This window comes from Bombus impatiens, unplaced genomic scaffold (genome assembly GCF_000188095.3).
Source record: "Bombus impatiens unplaced genomic scaffold, BIMP_2.2 scf_0463, whole genome shotgun sequence".
Classification (NCBI taxonomy): domain Eukaryota; kingdom Metazoa; phylum Arthropoda; class Insecta; order Hymenoptera; family Apidae; genus Bombus; species Bombus impatiens.
The window spans coordinates 2,141,718-2,165,959 of NT_176882.1; the positions used below are offsets into that span (position 1 = coordinate 2,141,718).

The window sequence follows — 24,242 nt, forward strand, 5'->3', positions numbered from 1 at the left end:
TTTTTTTTTCTTTTTTTTTTTTTTTTTTTTTTTTTTTTAAAGCCCACCGAATGGAAACGAGATCGCGATACCCGTCGTCTGTACCGTCTTCTATCGTTTCTGATTCACTGCCGCGACGATTACGCGTCGAGTCGTCGTACGTCAAAAAATTTTACCTCTAAAACGAGAGATCGTTACGCGGAGTTGATACGTTACAAGCGCGACTAGTACATCGTCACGTAGTAGACACGCGTCACGTTTGACATTCTCAAAAAAAATAAAATCCTACGCCCGAGCGTGCAAATCTTTTCAGTGGTATTAACTCGTGCGGATGCGATCATAATTTAAAGTTTACCTGCGACCGAGCAACGATTCACGAGACTGGTCAAGGTATGTACGTATCGCGTTTAAATCTCTTTGACATTCGAAACAGGCGTTCCCACACATTTGACTAATTTTCGAACAAAGGGCGTTACAACGGGCGACCCCGGCTACGGGGGTGAACTCGTGCCAAGCCGGTTTTCGGAGGAAATTGGCATATTAATTTCCGATAGGTTTTACGGCACAAAAGCCACGCGTATGGAAAGCAGCGAGCGGAACCTTTATGAGAATTTTTATCGGCTCGTTTCGAAATCCCTTTTACACGCCCGTATGCCACACACGTTCCCCACAGCACACGCCCATCTGGCTTCCGTCGTTTAAAATAATATCGCGAAACGGTGGGATTTTAAATTTAATTTAATCAGCCTCGATGACCGCCTCCGCCCCCGCGACACCCTCGATTGCGTGTAAATAGTGCAATAACCGCGGTCGCCTCCGTACGGAGTAATTAACGAGAGAAGTCTGCGAGCCAGTTGGGACAGTCGAGGAATCTGGGTTATCGTGGAAACGCATCGGCCGAATTAACTCGTTGTCGGCGTTCCTCAAGTTCCGACTACCAGGTCAGACTATAGCCATCAGAAACTGGCGTCTGTCAATCACGCCGCTAAATTGCCGTATCGGGGCGTAATCCCAATGGTTCCGCGACTCAGCTTCGACAAGCGTCGCTGACAATCGAACGCTCCACTCGATCGACTGGTTGGCTACACTGACCTACGACACGACCGACCACGTTGTTTTTCAAACGGACGGGGATACTACACCACCACGCTTCAACCAGAAAAAGACGAAAAAGAAAAAGAATACGAGGAGACGTGTTTGTTTTTCCCCGACTCATCGACTCTCTATATACTACCCCCTTTCTCTTCTTTCTTTCGTCTTCCGACTACTCGACGGATCTACTCGGTTTATACTTTCGACCTTTCTTTTTTTATACACGTCTGCTCCATCACCGGGCGAATAAGACGACGTTACAATTTCGACGAAGACGATGAAACAACTGTTAATCAAGAGACAGAGAGGGAAAGAAAGAGAGAGCAGTAGATAAAAAAAAAAATTCGGTCAGTCAGCGGACAGAGTATCCGAAAACGGAGAGACTTGGCGCGATCGTGGAACGCGTCTCTTCGGATTGCACGAGGCCGCCGCGTCTCGGAAGTCCGTGAAATTCGAGCGAATGCAACGCGGCGGGCGGTCGTCGCGGATGTCAGCGAAATCATGGTTCTCCAGAATACGCAACCACGCGAGACGATCGTGCTCGTCGTTGACGATTTCGCGGAAATCAAGCTCCCGGAATAAACGTAGCAACTGCGTGGAAAACGAAAGATAATGTCTCTATGCGTGTATACGTGCGATTTACCGTGCGTATATAGCGTATACACGCGTCTCGATCGTTTTGACTGAGCGAGGACGTTTCATTGGAATAGATGGAATAAATGGAATACCGAGAACGCGACGTTCGATAGAGAAGAGGTTGGACCGTGTCGAAAATAGAAATACCGACAGGCGGTCGTCGCGCTTTTTAAGAAATCGCTTCTCTTTTTCTCTTCGCTTTCGCTACGATCGAACCGGTGTCGTTCGACATTTCTCCTGTCGTCGTAGTATTTCTTTTCGGCGTTCTACGTTCGGCTAAGAGATACGTGATAATAATAGTCGTCGAAGCCTAGATGTTAGTCAGTGAATTATTTTTATCGTCGGCTCGCTGACGGGACGATTCGCGTTTTCTTTCTCCGGTTTGCGAGCCTCGATGTTTCTTGGACGATCGCGGCGCACCGACCGACCTTGAATTCAGCCAGTTAATTCGACGAAGCGTGTTCGATGCGCTGGAAGAACCATTCGTCGCGCCAATCTGTTCGATACGCCATTTATCCACGTTCCGTTCACCTTTTCCAGCCTTTACGAACAGCCACGCGAGAAACAAACACTCTCGAAAACTTTTCGAAAACAACTGGAGGATATTTTAATCCGGCATAGATGACACGAACGTTGATACTTTGAGGCTGGCGCCTCTCCGCCCGCGTTTTATAATTAGACCTCGAGGGTGTAGTTCGCTCGACGTTACCTCGTAAGCCGGCCCAATACCACGAAAGGGTCGAACGAGAGACTCAGAGGAGCGCGATTCGCGCGAAAGAACGCCGATAATAAGACGAGAAATAGAAGGCAGCAGCGGTGTAATTGCCTTAAACTTGTCCAATTATTTTACACGAGATAACCGAGGAGATTTTCGCGCAGCTCAAATGCACAGCAGCATTTTACCGATCCGATGTCGACGAGGGAACAGGAGAACCGCACGAGGTTGCGTTCCATTGGCCCAGATAACACCGCGAGTCTCCTCTTCTCGGTCTCTTGCTTCATAAAACTCCGCCAGTTCTCATTTCTACGGACCCGCGATGAGACCTCGCGCGCGTCTTCCGCTCTAACGGCTAGAATCTAGCTGAAAATCACTTCTGGTCGCTCTGCTCGTTCCAACCAACTCTTGCGTCTATGGCGTTAAACCGAAAGCAAAGAAGAGAAAAAGAAAGAGGGGCAGTATAATCTGCGATTATGCTTAAGTACATCAGCGAGCGATACGGACGGAAGATTTCGCGGCACGCGAAATACGCGCGCTATCGACCCCGGAGACGGGAGGACTGCAGACGAGGAGTGGCTTTCGACGATACCGCATTGGCAACTCTCAAAGGAGGGAGACACCGCTTTGATGAAATTCAGGGAACAGCGTTCACGGTTCAAAGGAAAACCGTAGGGTAATGTCAGGTAATAACTAACGCGAACCAAGGTAGCCCGTGAGAACCGGGGGCGGAGGTGGCACACGGCAAAGGGAACCACCAGCAGGTTCTCCTCTCTTCTTTTCCTTTTTCACGTCAGCCCATTTCCTGTCCGCCGCCATCATTTTCGGCGAGGATATAGAATCTCTCGATGACCTACTACTCCATAGCGGGCGCGCTTGTCCGTCCTTCTTCTACCTTTTTCAGCCGAGAAGCAGAAAAGGATGGCCGAAGGTAACGCGAACGGAAGAGATCTCGGTGTTCGCGTGCGAAGTCGATATTCAGCGAGGAAGGGGCATGAAATCCCGTGCAACGGAACGAAACGTGCGTTATCGAATGAACGGTCACCGATTACTCCACGCTGACTCACGATGTACTCGACCGGTCGAAACCGAAAGGCGACTGACTACCGTTCACCGCTCTGATTCTTTTTTTCCAAGACCAAGAAATCGTCGATCGTGTCACTCCCGTGAAACTCTCTTCGATTTTCCCCCGATAATAGCGGAACGAATAACAACGTACTGTATTATCCACATCCGACTTACCGAGTCGATGTTGAACAGTAAACAACTTTCACTCTGTTAACGGTAAACTCGTATCGGCGACGAAAAAAGGAAGAATCGTCTGTCTGGTGACGAACACGAATCACAAAATTATACAAGGTGCGCGTTGAACGCAATACCATCTACCACCCAGCAGTACCACTAGAGATTGCTCCTACGTACGAAGATAAAGTGGAAAACGTAGAGTAGAATTTCTCCATTTAATACCTCGATTTCGAGAAGATAAAGTTTGTTACGTCGGGCGACCCTGTACCTAGACCACGCCATACAACGAGGGCCAGACGGGAACCAGATGTCCGCTCATCCTTACTGCGTACCTCTTCAATCGTCTTAAGGACCCATCTTAATCTCATTAATTTGCTAGCTAAGGTCCTTCGGATCGAACAACTATCTTTGTTTCTAAATCACTTTCTAAAGATTATCGTCTATTAGGGCTTGACACGGGAAAGTCAATTTTTCTCACGTACGATGCTTCCCACTAGCAACTTTCTATCGAGGGCGGCTAAGACCCTTCCTGGTCCACCAACCTTCGTTTATCCAATCAGAAGCAATGTATACTGCCCTCGCTTTTCTAACCAAAAATATCATGAACAAATCCAATGGTCCCGCGCGCTAGACACACCCATCGCTAGCTTTCCTTCGACACAGCATCGTCACTGTACTTTACTTCTCCTACACCGCTAGAAAAGTCAACTTTACTTATTCTACAACGCACGAAAAGTCTAACTCGCATCATCTATCTAAGTCGGTTCTCGGGATTACCGAACATTCACTTCCACTATTAAGTATCCTCTAGTGCTAACACTAACATACTAAATTCAACTATAAGAGCCTTGCTCTATTGTGCATATCTATCTTATCTTCATGCGACAAATTGTCATCTACGATTTATACTTACTCAACAGTGTACCTCGTAAGTGTTGGAAATAAAAACCTTACATTCACCCTGTGAATCACAGTGTTATACTAACTGAATCACCCCTATTATTTTAACGGAAATCAGGGGATCGATCAACTCGTGGTGTCGATTATTATAATCGTAACGGAAATTTACGACTCCCGTTGACGTCTCTCTTCGCGATTGCGTCTCCCCGCGAATGGTCGAAAAAACAAAGTTTAAATGTCCTTTAATCGAGGATTGTGCATCGGTGTACGCGTACTTTTGATAAACCTTTTTTAATTTCCTCGAAAACAAAACGTTGTACGAAAAAGATTTCTTCTATATTTTCGTCTTATTCGAAAACGTAACGTCGCATGAAAAAATCTTCGACGTATTCTCGCACGTTTGGCATCTAGACGACTGTATCGCGTTACGCGGAACATCCTGTACAGAGATGAGATGGTTTATCGGTGGCGATGAATCGACGATTCCATGCGCGAAGAGAGACTCTCTGTTTCCTCGATTACATCCAGACAATGTTCAGTCGTATTTGCACAGGTGCATCGTGCACACCGATCACCATCTTTCCGCGGGACGCGAGCTATTTTAGACGTCGAGCATTCATTAACAAATTCTTGACATTCTCCAGCACGGAACAAAGAGACAATCGAGACTCGTTTCCTTGAACTTTCTTTCAAGCGAATTAGCGTTGCAGCTAGTGTCACAGCGTCCCAGACAACGGGATCATCTGACTCGTCGTTTTTACATCGCGATTACGCAACACGCGCGAACATTCCGTGTGTTCGTCCACGCGCGACCGTCTTCGTGTTCTCGACTAGTCGAGGATCGATGATAATTCACGAAGAAACGTCACGTTGAATTTGTAACGTCGATTCATATTAGAGGCCGGATGAGACGAGAACACCTAGAGAGAAATAGACAAAACCCTGGAACAGTGAACATCTCTCCGATCAGTGTAAACCTGTGCTGTTCCAGAAAATAAAGACAGTACTTGTGTTACGACTCGGCTATTTTATTTCATCAAGCTATCCTTAAGTTTACGTGACAAATTCGTCGTCCAGCGAAAACACGATACGGTCGAACCTCGACGACTCGAACCTGTGTAACTCGAAAATATCTATAAGAGCGCGATTCTATTCATGCACTTCCGTTTCGCAGTGAAAATCTCTATAAATCGGGACATAAACTTACTTTATCTTGAATTATTTGCCACGTGTCTACGTGTATTACGTTACCTCGATAACTCGAATCCAAAGAAGCCTAACCTCTATAAGTCGTAGTTTGATTACCGTTGCTTCAACAAGTAATGTGTATGTATGCGTATCTATACTTTATAACGAAAGGTCGTATCTCAACCTACACCCACTATATGTTTCTAACCTTTACACTACACGCGTGTCCTTCACACCAGAGTTATACGTAAACTCTCATTCGTTATTACAAATAAATGATCGATCTGTAAAAATGAAATTTAATTTTCCCCGAGCTGTTACAATTATAAAAGCATTAGTCTTCGTAAAACGTCTATTTCGGTCGTTCTCGTATGTTAAACCTTCGCTACTCGAATAACTCGAGAGAGTCGAGAAAAAATCTCCGTAATTCGAAGAAGCTGGGTCCCTCGAGATCGGAATTACCGAGGCTCGACTGCACCATACAGAGCAAAGTTATTAGTTCTACAAACGAAGCTAAGAATTACCGCGCGAGAACACGCGAGCCAAACACTCGTCCGTTTCTAACAAACGCCACGAAAACATTAGCAATTATACGCACCCTCGACGTACGAGTCACTCCGCAGTAGCCGCAACTTTCAAACATTACGTACTTACATAGTTAGGTATATCGTTAGCATTAGAGATTTCTCTGTTTGGTTATTTACGAACACTCGGTATTATCGCGCGCGTTATCGGCACACGCACGCGCGTAACGACGCCTCGCTCGCATATTTATAACGGCGCGTAACGTGTTATCGACTGGATATCATTTCCGAGGCACGAGTTGTTGCAAGGAGCTTCGTTTTATACTTAAGTGTACTCGTTGCGCTTACACGTGCCACGCGAACATCGTTCCACGCAGTTGCCCCTGTACTCTGGCTACTTAACGAGCGATCGGCACTCGAGAAATCGACGCTGTTACCTCTTGGTGATTTTTCACGCGGATTATCGTCCAAGCAGCCGGGCACCGGGCCAATTTTCAGCCAGTGTGCCATCGGTTCGAGACGATTTAAGCACGTTCGACGTCAGGAATTCGGCAACGACCACTATAGAACCGCGTGACGAGAAGTGCAACCGAACTGTATGCCTAGACAGTGAGACGCGAGCCGAGGATGAAATTAGTGGAAGAAAGCGTCGTGGAGCTGGCTTAACGGCTGGGTGATCGTATTGCGATCTGTTTGCCGAGTCGACGGTTTGCCAAGTGGAGTACGTGCGGTTACAATGCCTGACATCGCTCTGCTCACAAAGATAATCCGTCCAAGTCATGACTAATCTCGGTAGAAAAATCCGGATAACCATGACCATTCGTTGCGATCAGCTTCTCGAAAACTTAATTTACGAGACGGAACGAACGTTTTCAACAAAGAAATATAGCCTGACCGGCCGAGGCAGTCTCTTTCTGATCGTCGACAAACGACCCTAGTACTTCGCAGTTAAAGAGAACAACAGGGTGTTAAGGGGGTTTACAAGTCCAAAGTTGAGTCAGGGCCGGGTAATACCAGCGTTGGACCGACGCTACGTTGCGTGGTCCGCATTGTAGAAACACACCTACACAACGCCTAAATGCACCCGTGTGTGAGTGTATTTCTACAACGCAGGCCACGCAACGCAACGTCGATCGAGAACGCTCGTGTAACTTCGGCTTGAGGGTTCGACAGGAACGCGTATAACAAGCGTTGGACGAAAACGATGGTGAAAATTTAGGCGTCCGTAAACTGCTAAAATTTAGCAACACGAGGAAGGAAAGAGGAAAAGAGAAAATTTTACGATGTTTGGAACGAGGAGATCGCGACTCCTATTAAACAGAGATAAAGAATTATCTAATTGCTCGGTCGAAGGCAATTAAGGCAACCGCTATTAACCGTTCGGATTGAGCGTCTCGTTGAAAGTATCGTTAATACCGAGGAGGAAACAGGTTTCCATGTGGGCGATCGGTCGGCGCGAGCATCGTGTATTTTTCGCGGCGTGCGTGACCCTATACGGTCAACCAACGCTAGGATAGGTCCTAAACCGTTTTACTACTCGTTTTTACTCAACCCGTATCTTCTCCTACTTCGAACCGATCGAGAAAACTCAAGTAGCCGCGATAAGTTTCGTACGGCCAAACTGTTGCGCCTGTGGAACGCTCCATTTCCGCCTACGTCTTCCCTTCTGTTTCCCTTTCGATTGCTATTCCGCCATCCTAGGCGTTTCCATATTCCCATTAGACTGCCTCTACGAGGCTATATCGTTCGCCGTTGACGACCACGAATCGAATAGTTACGGACGTGGAACGGGGATCGTTGGCAAAATTCCCTAACGGCGGGAAATATCGAATAAACGGTGGCGAACAACGCAACCAGAACGAAAAGATGGGAGGAAAAATTCGTGGAACAGAAACGACGATTCTATCGCGATCGAACTCGAGGTCCCACAGCGTAGGCTCTTTTCTTTCCTCGTTTTAGTCACAACCTCTCGGCTACGCTCGTGTGGAAACGAACGGAAAGGTCGAGCGTAGTGTATCGATTCCCGGGCAAATATTCGACCGCGTGCTACCGACGATTATACCAGGTGTTTGCTAACATTATAAAAACGAAGGTCGCTCGAGTCGCTACCCTTTCTGGACGTTCAATGGCCACGAGCGTTACCTGAGCGCTAAGCGAAAAGATCGAAACAGATAAATCTCGGCAAAAACAATCTCTGAATAACGAGGCGTTTAAGCGGGCCGTCGCTGGAGCTGGAAAATTCTTTTCGACACGAGGGCGCGCGAACCAATTAACGGATCTCGAGTACGCCATGCGCGACGACGAAACGTAGAGGATCGAGAGTTACGATCTTGAAAAGGGACCACCCAATTTCGACCAACTGAGCCGGCTATGAAAGACATCGTTCAACTAGACGACAGCTTTTCTACCTGGTCCCGATGCGGCCGGCCAACAACCAACAAGCCGGTCAGTCTCCGTGAATCATCGCGAAAGCTAAAACGAACAGCATCGGGGGCCAGTGTACCGGCCCCCTTCCGAAAAATTTCGCCACGATACGATCTCGCTGCTTTCAATGGACCAACGCAACGGCCGGACGTTAACCTCCCCTTCATTTTGGGTTGCTTCTTACTTTCCACGTCCCTTCGTCCCACCTCCTCGCTCTCTATCCCGTCCTTTTGGCCTCCTGTCCGCCTGTCTTGTAGCGTAATATCGCCAAGTGCAAGCAGAACGAGTTCATACAATTGCCTTTTGGCGTTCTTCCCCGCCGATGCGAAATTATGTAGAGACGCATGCGTACACCGTGATTTTGCGTCGATCTTTGCCGCGCTTTTTTCCTCTCGTTCTCCCTCTCTCTCTTTCTCTCTCTCATACTCACTCTCTGTCTCCTATATGTATGTCGGAGACGAAAGGACACCGGAGACCATCCCTCTGGAACTTCGGGAAAATCCGTAAAATTGTAATTAAAGTTTGCAGCTGTAATTAAACAATTTGCCGTCATTCTACCCAATTTGTATTTATTTGAGATTTGTGATAATGAGCTTGGGCTCAAGGCAACCATCAATCGCCGAACGTAGCCGCGGTCAACGGGACGGGCGCTTCGTCTAACAAAGGCGTGGAATGATAGTATGGCCCTCGTTAAAAGAAATACCCGTAGAGATACTCGACAGTAAAGGTTTCAACGGTTCCTGCGGGCAAAATGATTACCAGATGTCGATGCACCTACACAGCACAAGTTCAGCTAGCCTGAGGACCCGCTGTAAATCGTACGATTTTGTTAATTGAGGTTCTTTAAACGGATAAGCAGTTTTTGTCTCAGATTGACCTATTAACAGCAACGTCAATTTCCCTTACGATGATCTCGTGTCCTTAGACACACCCCATCATAGTTTTCCTCTGTGGTATCATCGAGACGGAAAGTCATTCTCTCGTGAGGTCGTATTAGCGAGTGACGTAGTGTCTGTACGCTCGGTGGATATTCCACGTTTTAACACAGAGTCCGACTTAGATTTTGTGAGCATGTACATCTATCATCCCGTTGACCGCGGATTCGTTATCGAACCTAAGACCATTATCACTAGTGTCGCGAGTGCCTAATCGCCGCGGTTGATTGTCAAGTCTGTAGTATCCATACTCGTGTTAATAAACCATACCTTGGTTATACCATAACGATGGCTAAGTCCAATGAAGATTTATCAAACGCCCACAACCCTATTCCGACGCTACTCCGACATGTAACTATTATACTATACTGCCAGTTACACGTTTTCGACTATCTCGTAGCGCGTACGAGCTGACAAGTTTCCAGCGAACGCGCGTCTCTTCTGTCTTACATCGAGGAGGGAAAAAGTCGGATCTTGGTTTCAAGCGAGCCGTGGCACAACCGTAATTATACCCGTTAATCTACTAATTATATTCTCCGACATGTCGCTACGTTCTACGCTTCTACGTACGCTACCATTCGCAAGTAAGAGAGAACACTTTGATCAGTAACGTACAGACAGAAACACATATGAGATATGTTTAGCAAAGCGTAGAAATAAATGACAAATTAGTAATTATACGCATGACTTGCTACATTTTCTATACAATTATCGTAAATCTAAGATATCTGCCGAGATGTATTCGCCATTGACCATGTACGTTTATCATTCTCTTGCGCGTTTACAAAATGTCGATAACAAAATGTTAGTTACGTAGGCTCTTGTTAATTAAATTAAACCAAGGCTATTAGACTATAACGTTTATCAGTTATTACGCGTTAATACGCTGCTTTTTAGCCACCGAGTAACAGAAGAAACGTAGAATAGTGGAAAATGAACTTGTATTTTTCTCGTACGATCTACCATTAACATTCTGGCGAAGGATAAACAAGTGCTCGAACACGTTCGAACGCTAGTGTACGAGAGTCGACGGGCGCCTGCAGCAGGCAACGACTTATCCCATCCATCGAACGCGCACACGCGATCGGATTCTGTTGCACGGATAAGAATTTAATTACGACATCATAAAATAATTGTTCTGTACGCGGGCGAACGGCAATTACGTAGAGCCGGTAAGTACAGGTAAAGGATAATTACGATCGTTCGACGTATACGAAAACGTAAGACACGCGGAACCGAAACACGGTGACCTTCAACTTCTACCACTATGATACACATAGGTCTGCACGGATCGCGTGACAGAGGGAATTACAACCTCGGGATGCTTAAAATTCGACGCTCTTGCGGTTAATTTTCACTTACGAGGAAATCGAGCGGCGCCATCTCCGTGGAAGATGCCAGCGCGTCTCCAACCTCCAACACCATGTAAATTGCCAACGATCGAATTAGCCCGGCGAGCAAAGCAAACCGCTCGTTTACGAGCATCGACGGCAGCTGCGGAACGACTCGCGATCAATTTCCTGGGAAAAGTACCGCTGCTGTTCTGCAGCTACCGCGCAAAGATTGCAGGATCGAAACGAGCGATTAAGTCGATGACTTTGCTCGCCACGGAGAGCAACAATGTTCCACGGATAATCGGAAATCAGTCCTTGTTGAAGCACGGTCGACGTTTACCTCGTAGAAGATGCCCGACGAGCACAAAAACGCGGTGTAAGTATAAAAATGAAAATCGTAAGCCTTTACCCGACGATCACGATAATCGATGCCGATTAACAAGGCAAAAGCAAGAAGAGCCGAACGAGATCATCGAGGATTTTGCTCGATCGCGGAAGCAGCAAAAATTTTCTCACTCCCATCGAGCGCATCCGTTGGACAATCGATGGTATTCGCTTCGATATCTGAATGAGGTGATTAAATAGAATAAACGTATCGTAAATACAAACGGCAGTTCCAGCGACCATTCAACAATTTCATCCATTGATACGTCGAACGGTTTAATGAGAGTAATTGTAGTTCGATTTTGATAAACGTAATAAATAATAGGTACAACAAGATACGCGAAGGTACAACAAGATACGCGAATAAAAAAGAAAGCTACAAAAGATAAAATACGAGTCTCTGCGTTTCATGCTTTGTATTTCAATTCTATTTAATATCTCGACGATGCTCTTATTTTAGCAAATAAGAAGAGTTTGTAACGTTTAAAGGAGATGTTTATCGTAACATTAAAGAGGGAGATCACTCGTAACGATCGGAATTTCTTCGTATTTCTTTCCACACTCTGATGTTTTTCAACGTTAAAGAAATACAATCGAATCGGAGATGACTGAAAAGACCCAGTAGGGTTAATACGATGTATCGGAGGAGTCGTACTAACGGTGTGCGAACGATCGACACTGTCAGGATTCTCCGAGCTGTTTCTCGTGTAAATCCAGTCAGCGACAATCGGAAAAACAGATTCAGTCGTGATACGATACATCGTTTTCGATCGGAATTTTCTTCGCGATCTCCGTTAACATAAAACATAATATCGTCGAAGGAAACGAAGCAAACCAATTTACAATTACAAAACAAGACGTCGGACGAGTAAATTTTTAACAATGAAAATTCAACTTTCACGGAAATCTATACTCTTTTTTAGAACGCTGGAACGATCGTTCGCGGCAAAGCAAATACGCTTGATCGTCGCATGAACGACGCTGTTATCGAGACAAAGGGAAAACATGATTCGATAAACATTTCCTCGTCTCCCTTTTTCGCGTCCATCTGTCCTGGCACAGGGACACGCGCGTGACACGCGAAAAATAAGCATCCGCGAATGGAAAAGCGATACGAGCACGTTTTCCCTTCTTTTTTTATCATTTCTCTTTTTCCATCGCCTCTTTTTCGTATCCTTCGAACGAGACACACGCTGATAGAACGCGGCGAACACGTCGCGTCAGCTGAACCATCCCCTAAGTATCAATCGTAGTTCGAATTAAACAACCGATCCAATTAAAACATTATGCATCGCATCGCACGAAACGGCTACGGTACAAAAGGATAACGAGACTTGTCACATCGCAGGCCTCTTTCCAAAGTCGGAGAGAAAAATCCAACGGGATAGGGAAAAAGGAAAATCTCGTTGAAGAGCGTCTCTCCTAGCTTTATCGCGAACCATAGTCCCCAGAACCTCGTCGAGCCGGTCAAAGGAATCGACAGGCGATCATGTCAAACAATTATCCGAGTTTTTAGTTTCAAAGGCGCTCGATTGAACATTGATCTAACTTTTATTTGTAAGTTTAAACCTATTCGACGAACTAAGATGCAGTTATTTAAATCGTTCGAACATTTTAAAATTCAATCTTGAACTTTGCACGGGATAATCAAACTTGCCGTGTATTACGATCAGTCGTTGGTCCTTTATACTTATTATAGCAACGAAAGAACGAGAAGGTATCGTGTACTTTGGAAGAAAACGCATTAACGAGACAGCGATTCGATCAACCCTGTGTACGATTTGAGACAACGAGCACGTATTATGTACGTAAGAGTTGATAAAACGAAGAACAAACGTCGTTCAGGCATGAAACGATATAGATACGCTAACTGAATTACTTATGACAACTACGACAGAGAACTTCTTTCTTACTTGAATTTCTTTGCTTTTGATAAGTACGTAGAAGTTATATCCCCGGATAAAACTATGGCCATCGAACTGTACATCGTGTATCTCGTTGCTTATCACTGCGCCAGCAACGAGTCGGCCTTCTGTCTTCAAACGTAGTCGCTTAAAAATCGATAATAATCGAATTACAAGGCAAATTACTTAGCTTGTCTCGAACATCTTATCGACTTAAATAACCCTATCTTGCGGTAACTACTTCTTCTTCGTACATTTTTAATTATGAATAATTTAAAAAAAGAGGGGAGAGACAAGAAAACGTAAAAACTGGAACCATGTCAGATGGTAACTACTTGGAAATATGGTAAACCGGCAGTTAGGTTTAATAAATAAACGATTCCGGGCTAGCAACGCCACAGACGGCGGTTAATCGACGGAGAAGATTGCTATGAAAATATTTCAGGCGTGCAGCGGGCACGGTCGGTCTCCCTCGTCGACGACGTTCTCGAACGGACGTCGAGTTTCTCTACTGGCTTTCCCCTTTCCTATCCAACTTCGTCGCTCTGGAATAGGGTGGCGAGATTCTAATCCCGCTTCCCGAGGCGTCCTTCGCGATTCTCGATTATACCCTTCCTCCAGCCGCTCCCCAGCCTCGGCCAACGGTACTTCTGGTCAGAAGGTAAATGAACTGGGATAAGATGTCTCCGAAGAGAGATCTTAGAAATCGCGAAAGATCCCGCCAGCTTAAATCTGGCTAACGATCGACGAACAAGGATACGATCCTCGACGATATCGCGAAACGAACGACGATCCACTGTCGTTATCGGCTAAGTCACGCGTACGTCGTTTGGAATAGTTCAGACGCACGCGTCGTCCACTTTGTATTTTCAATGGATAAACGTCCCATTTCTATCGCTTACGACACTACCGACCAACCAATCCATTCGACGAAATAATTACCGGTATCCGTATCGGTCGGATCAAAATCCCAGTGACAAACGCGTTTCGAAGCCGTCAATCGGGCGGAGCATCGTTATTTCTCGCGATAGGCGTCGACAAATTTAAACCACATTAATTAGTAGCTCGATCGATAATGACAAGGGACGATAATTACGATCAGGCGCTGAAGTGTAGCTCGCAAAAAGCCAGTAGAGAGGGAGAGGGAGAGAGGGCGAGAGAGAGAAGCAGGCTCTATCAGAGAACAAGGGGTTTCGCCGATGAAATGGAGTAATATCGATTTCACGCAAGCCGTGGCCATAGAGAGCAGGATGATTTCGGTGGCGCTCTCGAAAACGTCCAACCAACGATAGACCACCCTGCTGCAACCTATTCTACCAGCCTTGGAACCGTTTCAACTACGTTTGACTTAAAGGTTACGCTTGTTCTTCTCCTCATTCACAACGCTTCGTTTTACTAGGATCAAATGTATCGGCGACTACTGGAATCGACTCTGATCCAAGATCTACCCACGTGTAACGAGCCACCTACGCTTGATAGCGGCTACCTGTTTCTCAGTATGTTCGTCTCGATCGAGAAGAATGGAAATAAGAAGACGGGGAAAAGGGTACGGGCCACGATGTTCGCAACTTCACCGTGCAAAACGACCAGCTTACGCCGCGAAACCCTATGTTTCCGTTTATCACGGTCAGATTTAAGAGGCGTTTTTCACCCCATTTCTACCCACGCGAAACACGACCTACGTGTAACACCGTTCTCGCGATCGTAAAGGAAAAGCTGAAATCACGACACCTTCTGCGGGCTCTTGGATCCTTCTCAATGGGGAGCTCGTTGATACATTCATTACAGAGATGGAGAAACGCGTTTAACAGGGTTCTCGTCGAACATCCGAGGAACGATCCTACGCATCGATGTACGATAATAATAAAGTGGAAAGTGTCTTGCAGTATCGAGTAGTCCGAGAAACAAAGGGACACTCGAGAAATAAAAACACGAGAGAAAATAAAAAGTATTCCCTTGGACGGTATGGAGAGACTATAGTCGTTCGGCGACTGGTTCGACTAAATAAAATATAATCGGTATGGTGTGTAATACTCGGTGAAATCGATATAGGGTACAACCGGCGCGTCTTCAACCTTTCATCTTCAACGTCTATCTTCCTCCCGTTGCTCTTTCCATCGCTGCTCTTCCCCTTACGTTTACTCTCTCCCACGCGCGAAAGAGGGAAAAATCGTCCACTTTGGCCGCCGTTCCATTATAGATTCATCGTGCACGCGTACAAGCATCGTAAACCTTTCACGGTCTTTGTTTACTGGAATGGTAACGGAATTGCTCCGTTTCCTCGGGAAATATCCATGAATAATACCAGCCACCTCGTATCTTACCCACCACTATACCTAGTATCTTCCTCGCGAATCACATCGTGGATTACTCGATCACGTTCTCGAAGATTTTTAGCAATTTTTCACGCGATTCCTGCAGCATTTCATCCTTAAACGTGGAAACTAAGAGAAACACCAATGCTCAACTCTCTGACTCTCAAACTGCTCTTGTTTCTTTTACTTTGTTTTGTTTTGTTTTTTAACAGTGTACAAGCAGGTGTACTATTTGGTTAGTTTTTAGATACGTACGATCATATTCGTAAGTATGAAGACATCCGTTGATTTCGTATGAAAAATAATAGTCAACGTAATTCACCGATAGGAATATCGCGTATCCGTGCAATCTAAATGAAATCGAAATCTAAATCTAGATCTAAATCCGATTAAAACAGCCATCTGTAAGAGTTACAGTGATATATTAATTCTAGTAACAATTTCTACGTACATTTTCCAATTTCAAAGTTTACCGGTATAATCGTAATTGTCGAGTCTCGTAACGGCGCTAATGAAATTTCGATATGTTTCGTATAATACACGCGATACATCCATAAAAGGTGTCTACAAGCGTTCGAATGCATTGGCAAACTCGTACAGCTAGTTTTCTATAGTTGCACAGTAACTCTGCAATGGAAATTACCGTATTTTTCTTTTCGTACCGTAGCAATACTAAATGGGAAATTTTATTCTGAAAACGCGTACATATCGTTGCTTTGTGTTCCTAGTTTGGTCCGAGCAGACAATAGTCGTGTAAAACTAATCAAAGGTTGATCGACCGAAAAACTACAATGGACAAATCGTCGAGCAAAGGACAACGAACCAAGGTTCGTCGGATCGATTCGTTCTCGTCGATGCGTAATCCGATTGTCATTCGAGTGATGGTAATACCCCTCGAGGTGTATCTAAGCAGAATAGGCAACCGGTAGCTTTCAGTTTCCGAAATTGCAAACGACGAGGGCAACGACGAGGGCAACGACGAGGCGGATGAACGAGGTTCCGTTTATCAGAATGTCTTGTCAGCCACAGCCTTTATCGTCGACTATGGGGAGGAGGAGATCGAGAAGGTCGTAGAACATAGGAAATCGAGGTGGAAGGAGATCGTCTGACGACCGTACGAAAGAGCTCTATCGTTGTTACACGAGCATTGTGCGCGTGTGTCACGCGTGAAGATATACCGAAGCGGACAGAGGAACGAGTACAGCGAGCAACGTGCGTACAACCGCGTCGAATAAGACGGATTTTATCCCAGTGAATCAGTGTCTCGGGTACAATGCTTCGGATCGACAAACAAAAGGCCCCGTTCTACTTGAAAATGATCAATTATTAACGGTACTCTAAGCGTTTCCTCCCATTGTACTCGCTAATAATAACGCTGACATCCACAATGTTCGAGTAGCCCTAATTACGCGGATATTACACAGATCAGAAACTTGCAAACGCCTGTTCCAAGAATCTGCAATTCCCTTCGAAATCGAGTGGCATTCATTCGATCGAAGCGTTTACGAATTCCCCGCGAGTCTTTTCGTTGGAAGGTACAGGCGACGCGAGCGCGCCAGGCCAGGCTTTTACACCGTAAATTTGTTCTACAAGGAAAATACGGTATATGCGTTGCCTGTGTCGCGGCCATCGACTCAGAATCCCCAGCTTCTCTTCTAACAGGTTTATTATCGATATTGTTGTATGTTAATTACCCAGCTCGATTAACCCTGTTAAACAGCTAATTTAATAAACGCGATAAACGTCGATTTCATCGCGACCTGCCGATTCCCAACATTACCCTCGCGCTATAGATATAACTTTCTACTCGATCGTGGCCGAGCTACGTATAATCACGCTCTGACAATTTCGCCGGCGTTTACGCTCCTGTTTACGATCCTCGGGCAACGCGATAAAGTCGCTGGTATCGCTTGTTCCTCCGGAATTCTATAAAACGTCACGACAGTCTACCGACTGTAATAATTATTAGTTGAGATATATGACGATATCAGCTGGTTGATCTGCTCAACCGGTGCCCCATCCATTCTTTCGCTCCTCGACGAAAACGAAGAAAAGATAAGAAATAAAATCGCGTGTAACGCAGGTCGATGAACGTATTCTCGATCGATTTTACGCGATCATCGTGCGTTTCGATCCCTATGCACATCGACCAACGACGTTTATGTCCGACACCGTGTTTGCAAATACAAAGGCAGGTAATGCGGCCGTGCTGAGCGACTGAACACGTTACACTGCATTACAAATCGCGCGGAAACACGGCTGCGCTCGCACGCGTGTGTACACGCACGCATACGAACGCGATCGGTTGGCAACGCTGCGAATGCGTGCCCTCCGAACTGATTCTTCCTCTTACTCTCTCTCTCTCTCTCTCTCTCTCCCTCTCTCTTTGATTGCACGCTTTCCTTTACCTCCGATGCATCACCTGGCTTCTTTTCTAACTATATAAACCCGTACGCGACACCGCAGGATCGCATAAAGAACGATTCTCTCGGGACCACGTTTGTCCCCATCGCCCAGAGCTTCCGCGAACGTAACGACAAACGAGCGAAACAAGTATATCCCGATAATTGTTGTTCGCCAGCGCGCTGTTATCGCTGGTAACGGGGATCGTGATTTTTATCAACGTTCGAGGCCACGAACGGTTTCACGGAGTCGAAAAACTACGAAACACGCAATGAAAAGGAAAATAGACACGGTATTTACCGTTATTTAGGGTGGATTAGAGACGATGAGATAGGTAGAATACGATCAATAAGGAGATCAATCCATTAAGGAGTAACGTTGCGCTGACACAGCATCTCTTTTACCACTTGAAGGAATTCATTGGCGAAAATGAGGATTAACTTTTCAAGAAGGAACTCGTAAGATCGTAGATGGTACAAAGTCTAACTGCAGATAAATCTTTCTTAACTTTCGTTACAAATTTCTTGAACAACTTTTCTGATATTGCACATCCATTTACACTGGTAGCTATTTTTCATTATAAAAGAGTGAAGTATAAAGGAAATTATTTTTAAAAAGGGATTAATACATCGTGGAAAAATGTATGCGTGAAGGGATTAATCGGAAACTGGTGACATTATCGAGTTGGCAACCCATGAAAATGGATGCCATACGCGCGAAATCACACGTCGGACGCCATCCCTCGCGGTAATAGTTTACACCCTGCGGATCTTTGTGACGTTAACGATACCGTGGATCGAGCGATCGCGATTTAATCGCGCGGTACGAGCAGGAGCGACCACGAAGACGACGAGCCGTGAAATTAGACGCGAAACAGAAACTGGAAGAAGTACGAGATGATTCCGCGAGATTGAATTAGATCTCCGCGAGTCGATAGCGGCTAAATTTGCGATAATGGTTCGCGGCACTTTATGGCCATCGAGCGTTTTTCCTCTCTCACCCTCGTACTTCTGTAGACCAATAGGAGAAGATCGACTCCAAACACGTACGAGAGGGCAGGCATCGTGGCTATACGGGGTGAATAAGCAATAAAATCAAGCGTAGAACGGTGCTCGTTTTCTGCATACTTTATGTCCCCTACGTCGGCTCGCTAGGCATTCGCTGGCATACTTCAAGTGTTCTAAAGGTATGTGCAAGTTTTAGATCGGATCCTGAACACGCTCTGCTGTAGGTACGAGCTAGCGAACGCGCGTGCGCGCGAAACCGTGACGCGCGCTTTTTGAAATTACTCACGCGTCGTATCGTTCCGATTCGTGATCAACTTTTTATTCCACGTTCCGACAAACTGGCCGATATCGAGCGTGACTTTCGTACGAAGGATGTACTGTAACGAAGAAGTAGCTACGTTTTTCAGTAATTTAGATAAATCATCCAAAAATCAACAGAGAATCGACCAAACTCCGATCAGTTTTTGAAACGCGTTATAAATTTATAGTCAGCTAATAATAAACTTTAACACTTTTGTACACGAAACTCGTATCCTTTTCTCTCCTCCGTTAAACACCGATTTAAATATTCGAGCTGCCTCCTCATTACCGCAAGCTCTTAAATTACGAGTTTTGTTACGTTTGTAGGAAAAAGTCACGATAGCTTGGAATATTTGAAGAGTAAACCATGTATACTACGTGCTAATAATTAACATTCCCATGGAGCTGGTGTCGCGTTAATCACATTTCTTTGTTAACACACGATTCGTCATATCGTTCGACGTATCGTTAGAAAATTTGCTCGAGTTTTAAAAAGACACGAAGGCGTTTCTCTCCATTGAAATTAAAAGCGTCGACGTCAAGTAATTCTCATATTTCTTGTTTTTGTCGCGCAGCCATTGGATCGACTAGATATAAATTTGGTTATAGGGGAGGAATAAAAATGAACGAAACAGATTGGACAGGTTACGAGATCCAATATCAAAAGAAACGAACACACACTCGGTGGTGCATGGCGATTGAAATTTCTCATCGCACAAACTCGCGTCCAAACAAAGTAACTTGCACTGGGATCCGGTGTCGAGACAAGTGTCAGCTGGGAAAACGGGAACGCGTCAGAATCTGTTGCTGTGCTGCAAAAACCTGCCACTGGCAAAGCGACTCGCGTACCACCTAGTCGACGCTAATAAGCAATAATTGATTTCGAATCGTCGTGCGATCGGTGAAAACGCGAAATCCAACGAGATTGACGCGACATACGGTTTTGACGTTTAACGATCCTAATTAATGTACATTGATTACTTGCGGATATTTATGTAGTTATGAGAAATTGTAAAAATGTAATGTAATGAATGTAAAACACTCGTGAAACACTCGTTATAGTATTCCGTTAATAAAAGAAATTTTCCATCGACACGTTTGCTATCATTGCGAATTGAAGCAAAAAGGTTCAATATTTTATTTCTTGTATATCTGTACGATATTTGTTGAAAATGACAACGTGAGTTCGTGCTCGCCACCCATATGCGGATGCGCTAGTTGCAATAAGATAGTTCTAGATACAATCGATAGAGTTCTTTTGTTTTTATCCCAAGTCCATGTAAGAAAGTGCAATAAAAGTTTTTCGGTTCAGAACGGTGTGATAGATTTATCGAAAGAATAAAATAATAGCTAATATGATCCTGTCTCTGAGTACAGAAATAACAACAACATTTAAATCTAAAAGCTGAAATTTATGTATCTCTCAAATACTAGACTCTCAATTAAATAAGTATAAATTCTTTTGATCGAATTTGTAGAATGTAAAATTGCAAAATACCTCGGGAGCACGTTCGATTTTCGACTTTCAATTCAAATTAATCCCAGACATATTTACACATGTTAAGCTCTATTTCTTTTTGTATGTTCGCAAAGATATGATTTTGTATAGATATCCAATATCAGTCAAGTAACCAACGATCGTCTGGTAAACGTCATGGTTTAAATTGTCAGATTATACGGAAATTGTGGTTTGAATCACCTAATTGCGCGCACCGTAGATAGTAACATTGCGAATTGTTTTTCTCGGCTCAACAGGTAAGAATCCTATCGTATGTAAACAAGAACAAATCGCCGATTATCGTCGATAAACTCACCAGTTTATTACAAACTATAAAACAGGGGATTGTCGCTGTTTTTCAGAGTCCCCGGACTGCATCATGTGTATAGTTATATACAAACAATGACTAAGGTTTATGCTCGCTCCCTCAAATCGCTTTACAAGAAGAAAAGTTTTTCGGAAAGACACGCCTAAAATTACGAAAGGCAAAGTCTTTCTTGACCTGCGTTAGAAATTTTCCCAAGCTAAGATACGTCTATAACACAAAAAAATAATTTCGTAAGCCTAAGCAGTTGTGCCTACCACGAACAAACAGAGGTGACTAACTACATTGTTGATTACAATAACGACGGTTGTAAAATCTCAACACAAGGGTCTAGGTTCAAAATCACAAGAATCGTTTCCAAATCGGAGAGTCGCCAAAACGATGCAATGATTCTTCCTTTTCGATTAAATATTCCCTCGTATTCTACATAATCTATCCACATGCGCAACTCACAATCAGTCGGATTGTCGGCGACGAAGAAGCGGCGAGACTTGGAACGTTCTCGTCGTTTCTCCACTTCGTCGCTCGAATTCCACACGCGATACTCCTCTCCGATGGTCGATGCTTCGCGCCACAAAGCACCACACATACACTCAGAGAGAAGCACGCATGTCTTTCCTCTCGTCTTCCTTCTTTCGTTACTTGCCGCGTCGATACAATTCCCGATACTACTCGAGATGTTTATAGCGTAATTGTGATCGTCGTCTGAACCGAATCAACTAGAATCAATCGTTAGATTGCGAATGTTCGTGGAAATTTATGTAGATTTATAAATGCGATTTAAGTAGAGATTCGCTTCGTTCGCTAAATATCGTAACGAGTACCATATACATTGAATAATTCATATATCTTTGTGTATTCTGTTGCACTTTGTCGAGCTGCTATATTTTCTACAAATGCATGAACATCTGTAGTGTGTCTGTTAATTACTAATAAAAGAACGTTCGTAAAACTTTACTTCGATACTATCGTTTAATCGTTTAATCATCGATTCGGTTTTTGTCAATCGTCGATCAATCGTCAAAGATCGGTAAAGATCGGTAAAGATCGGAAAAAATATTTGGGAAGGTTTGCGTAAACAAAATGGAGGAAGAGATCGGTGAAAGAACATGGATTGCAGGGAAATGCGTATCTAGCGACCCCCACGCGACTCTCAGCAATAGCCGAGAGATAATTAAGTAGGACTCGTAGATGCTCCGCTAAAAATAGAGGCCGTCGTCGGAAGATGAAATCGTCCATGAATTAATCGGCAACGAAGAGGCCCTCTCGTTTCACAGCGAGAAGCACGAAGACACAAAGATGCGCACAGAGAAATATAATTATGTGGGGCACACATTTCGACAAAAAGATCGGCGTTCGTTTCCAAACGCGTTACCGTAGTAATATTGATGCGATCAACGAGCATCTAACCGTGTCAAGATCGATAAACAAGACGTCAATCTTCTGACTCATCCCCCATAATCGCGTCATTTTACCACCACGATGTGAATATACCTGCTCCTGCATACAATGACGTAGTCACGAATCTAAATCCCCCGACAGCCGGAAAATTCGCTGACACCCAGCACAGCGCCAAGCTAACCCCTATTTACAGCGAGCTGCTACGTTAAACGCGCCACTTTCCGTAACGTATAGAATATCTTATTGGGATAATAGGATATTATCGAGCCAATCTTTTTCGTGTTTTCCTTCGACCGTTGCTTCGTTTGGAAAATGTATATACGTATCGTCGTCGAAACGAAATACTTCTTTCATTTTGAGATCGAAATCGCGAGCGATAAGAGCAGTAAAACGCAAAATACAAAGTAGCGAACTAAGATTGTACTATATAAACTTACCGTGGCTTCTTCATGGCTTGTCGATCGGCCTAACTCGGCGTGTCACGTGTTTCGTGTGTACGTCATTGGGAGTCGTCTCGTGGTATTCACGAATCGCGTCCAGAGGCGACGAACGAAACTTGGGTGCGAAATCGACAAATCCGACGATCGAACGTAAAAATTCCCTAGATCGTTTTCGCGCGACTCACGCTACTCGGTGTAATACCCTCCCCCCTGTCTCTGTCGCACTCGTGTCTCTGCGCTGGCTCCTCGCACTACTTTTCTCTCGCTCCTTGTCACATTATTCGCCGTTTCGGTCTTCCTCGTAGCACACGAAGGGACGTGCTGTACGGTAGGGAACGCGAGAAGGAAAACTCTGGCAACGTCGCCTGGCTCACTCGCTCGCTCTTTTGCCTCTTCTTCTCTCTGTTACGTCGTCGTGCTGCCCGTCGATGTACACCCTGTGCCTCTCCACTCTTTTTCTCATTCTTCCACGCTCGTCCACCCGTCTGTCTATCTTCTTTCAACGTCCAACACCGAAAGATCGCACGTACACACTGAGTCGGGACGATACGGCGTGTACGGGACGTAACATACACCGGCAGAGCCACGCTTTCGACGTATGTGTCGAGCGCACCGCGCTCTGAAAGATTTGATACTCCCTTTTTTTCCCCGATTACAACATTCGCGTCACCGCGTCAAACCGCGTCTCGAGCACGACCGAGCTCACGGAATTCCGTGCTTTTTCAACCGATACACATTCGTGTCAGAAACCTCCACCGTAACGAACCGATGTATCACACTGTCACTCTATCTTTCTCCAACCAGAGGCCCGTGCGTGCAGTTTGTCTCACTTCATCGAGACAGAACACAGTGTCTCTCCTTCTCTCTCACTCCTCCAGTAATGTTTTGTTTTTCGAGCATACGCGATATTTCCTCAACACACGAATTAACTCCGACGATGCGAGTTACGACAAGGACACACCAGCGATTTTCACACGCGCGACGATTCGCGCACCCTTAAATATTCCACCATGTTTCGATGTCACCTTTGGAGGTACTGTCGCTTGCTGGCGGTGGCGGAAGCCATATTGAGATCGCTGTTCGTGACACCGCCAGAGCGCCAATCGGTAGATGGACAAGGGGGTCTGCGCGCACGCCGATTGGTCGAGTGCACCTGTTCCGTAGTCGCCATCTCCCGGCATTTCTCGACACCGAACCGTGCACCTTACTTATCGACGGATTGGATATCAGACGAATTTCACCGACGCATTTACTGCGATTAATTTTACGAATTTACATAGAGACACAGACTAA

General features: G+C 45.1%; 1 protein-coding gene across 6 annotated transcripts in view; it reads right to left on the reverse strand.

Annotated features, from left to right (window-relative positions):
* LOC100743710 (AF4/FMR2 family member 4) overlaps positions 1 to 24,242 on the reverse strand; it is a 174,031-nt gene that overhangs the window by 121,683 nt on the left and 28,106 nt on the right. Inside the window, exon 1 of one of the 6 annotated variants that reach the window (XM_012387183.3) lies at positions 22,947 to 24,018. The exons of the other annotated variants lie outside the window; for them this stretch is intronic. Within the exon in view, the coding sequence (XP_012242606.1) occupies positions 22,947 to 22,960 (14 nt within the window). The 5' untranslated portion in view covers positions 22,961 to 24,018. Of the gene's footprint in view, positions 1 to 22,946; positions 24,019 to 24,242 lie in introns of those variants that run through there. 6 annotated transcript variants of the gene reach the window in all.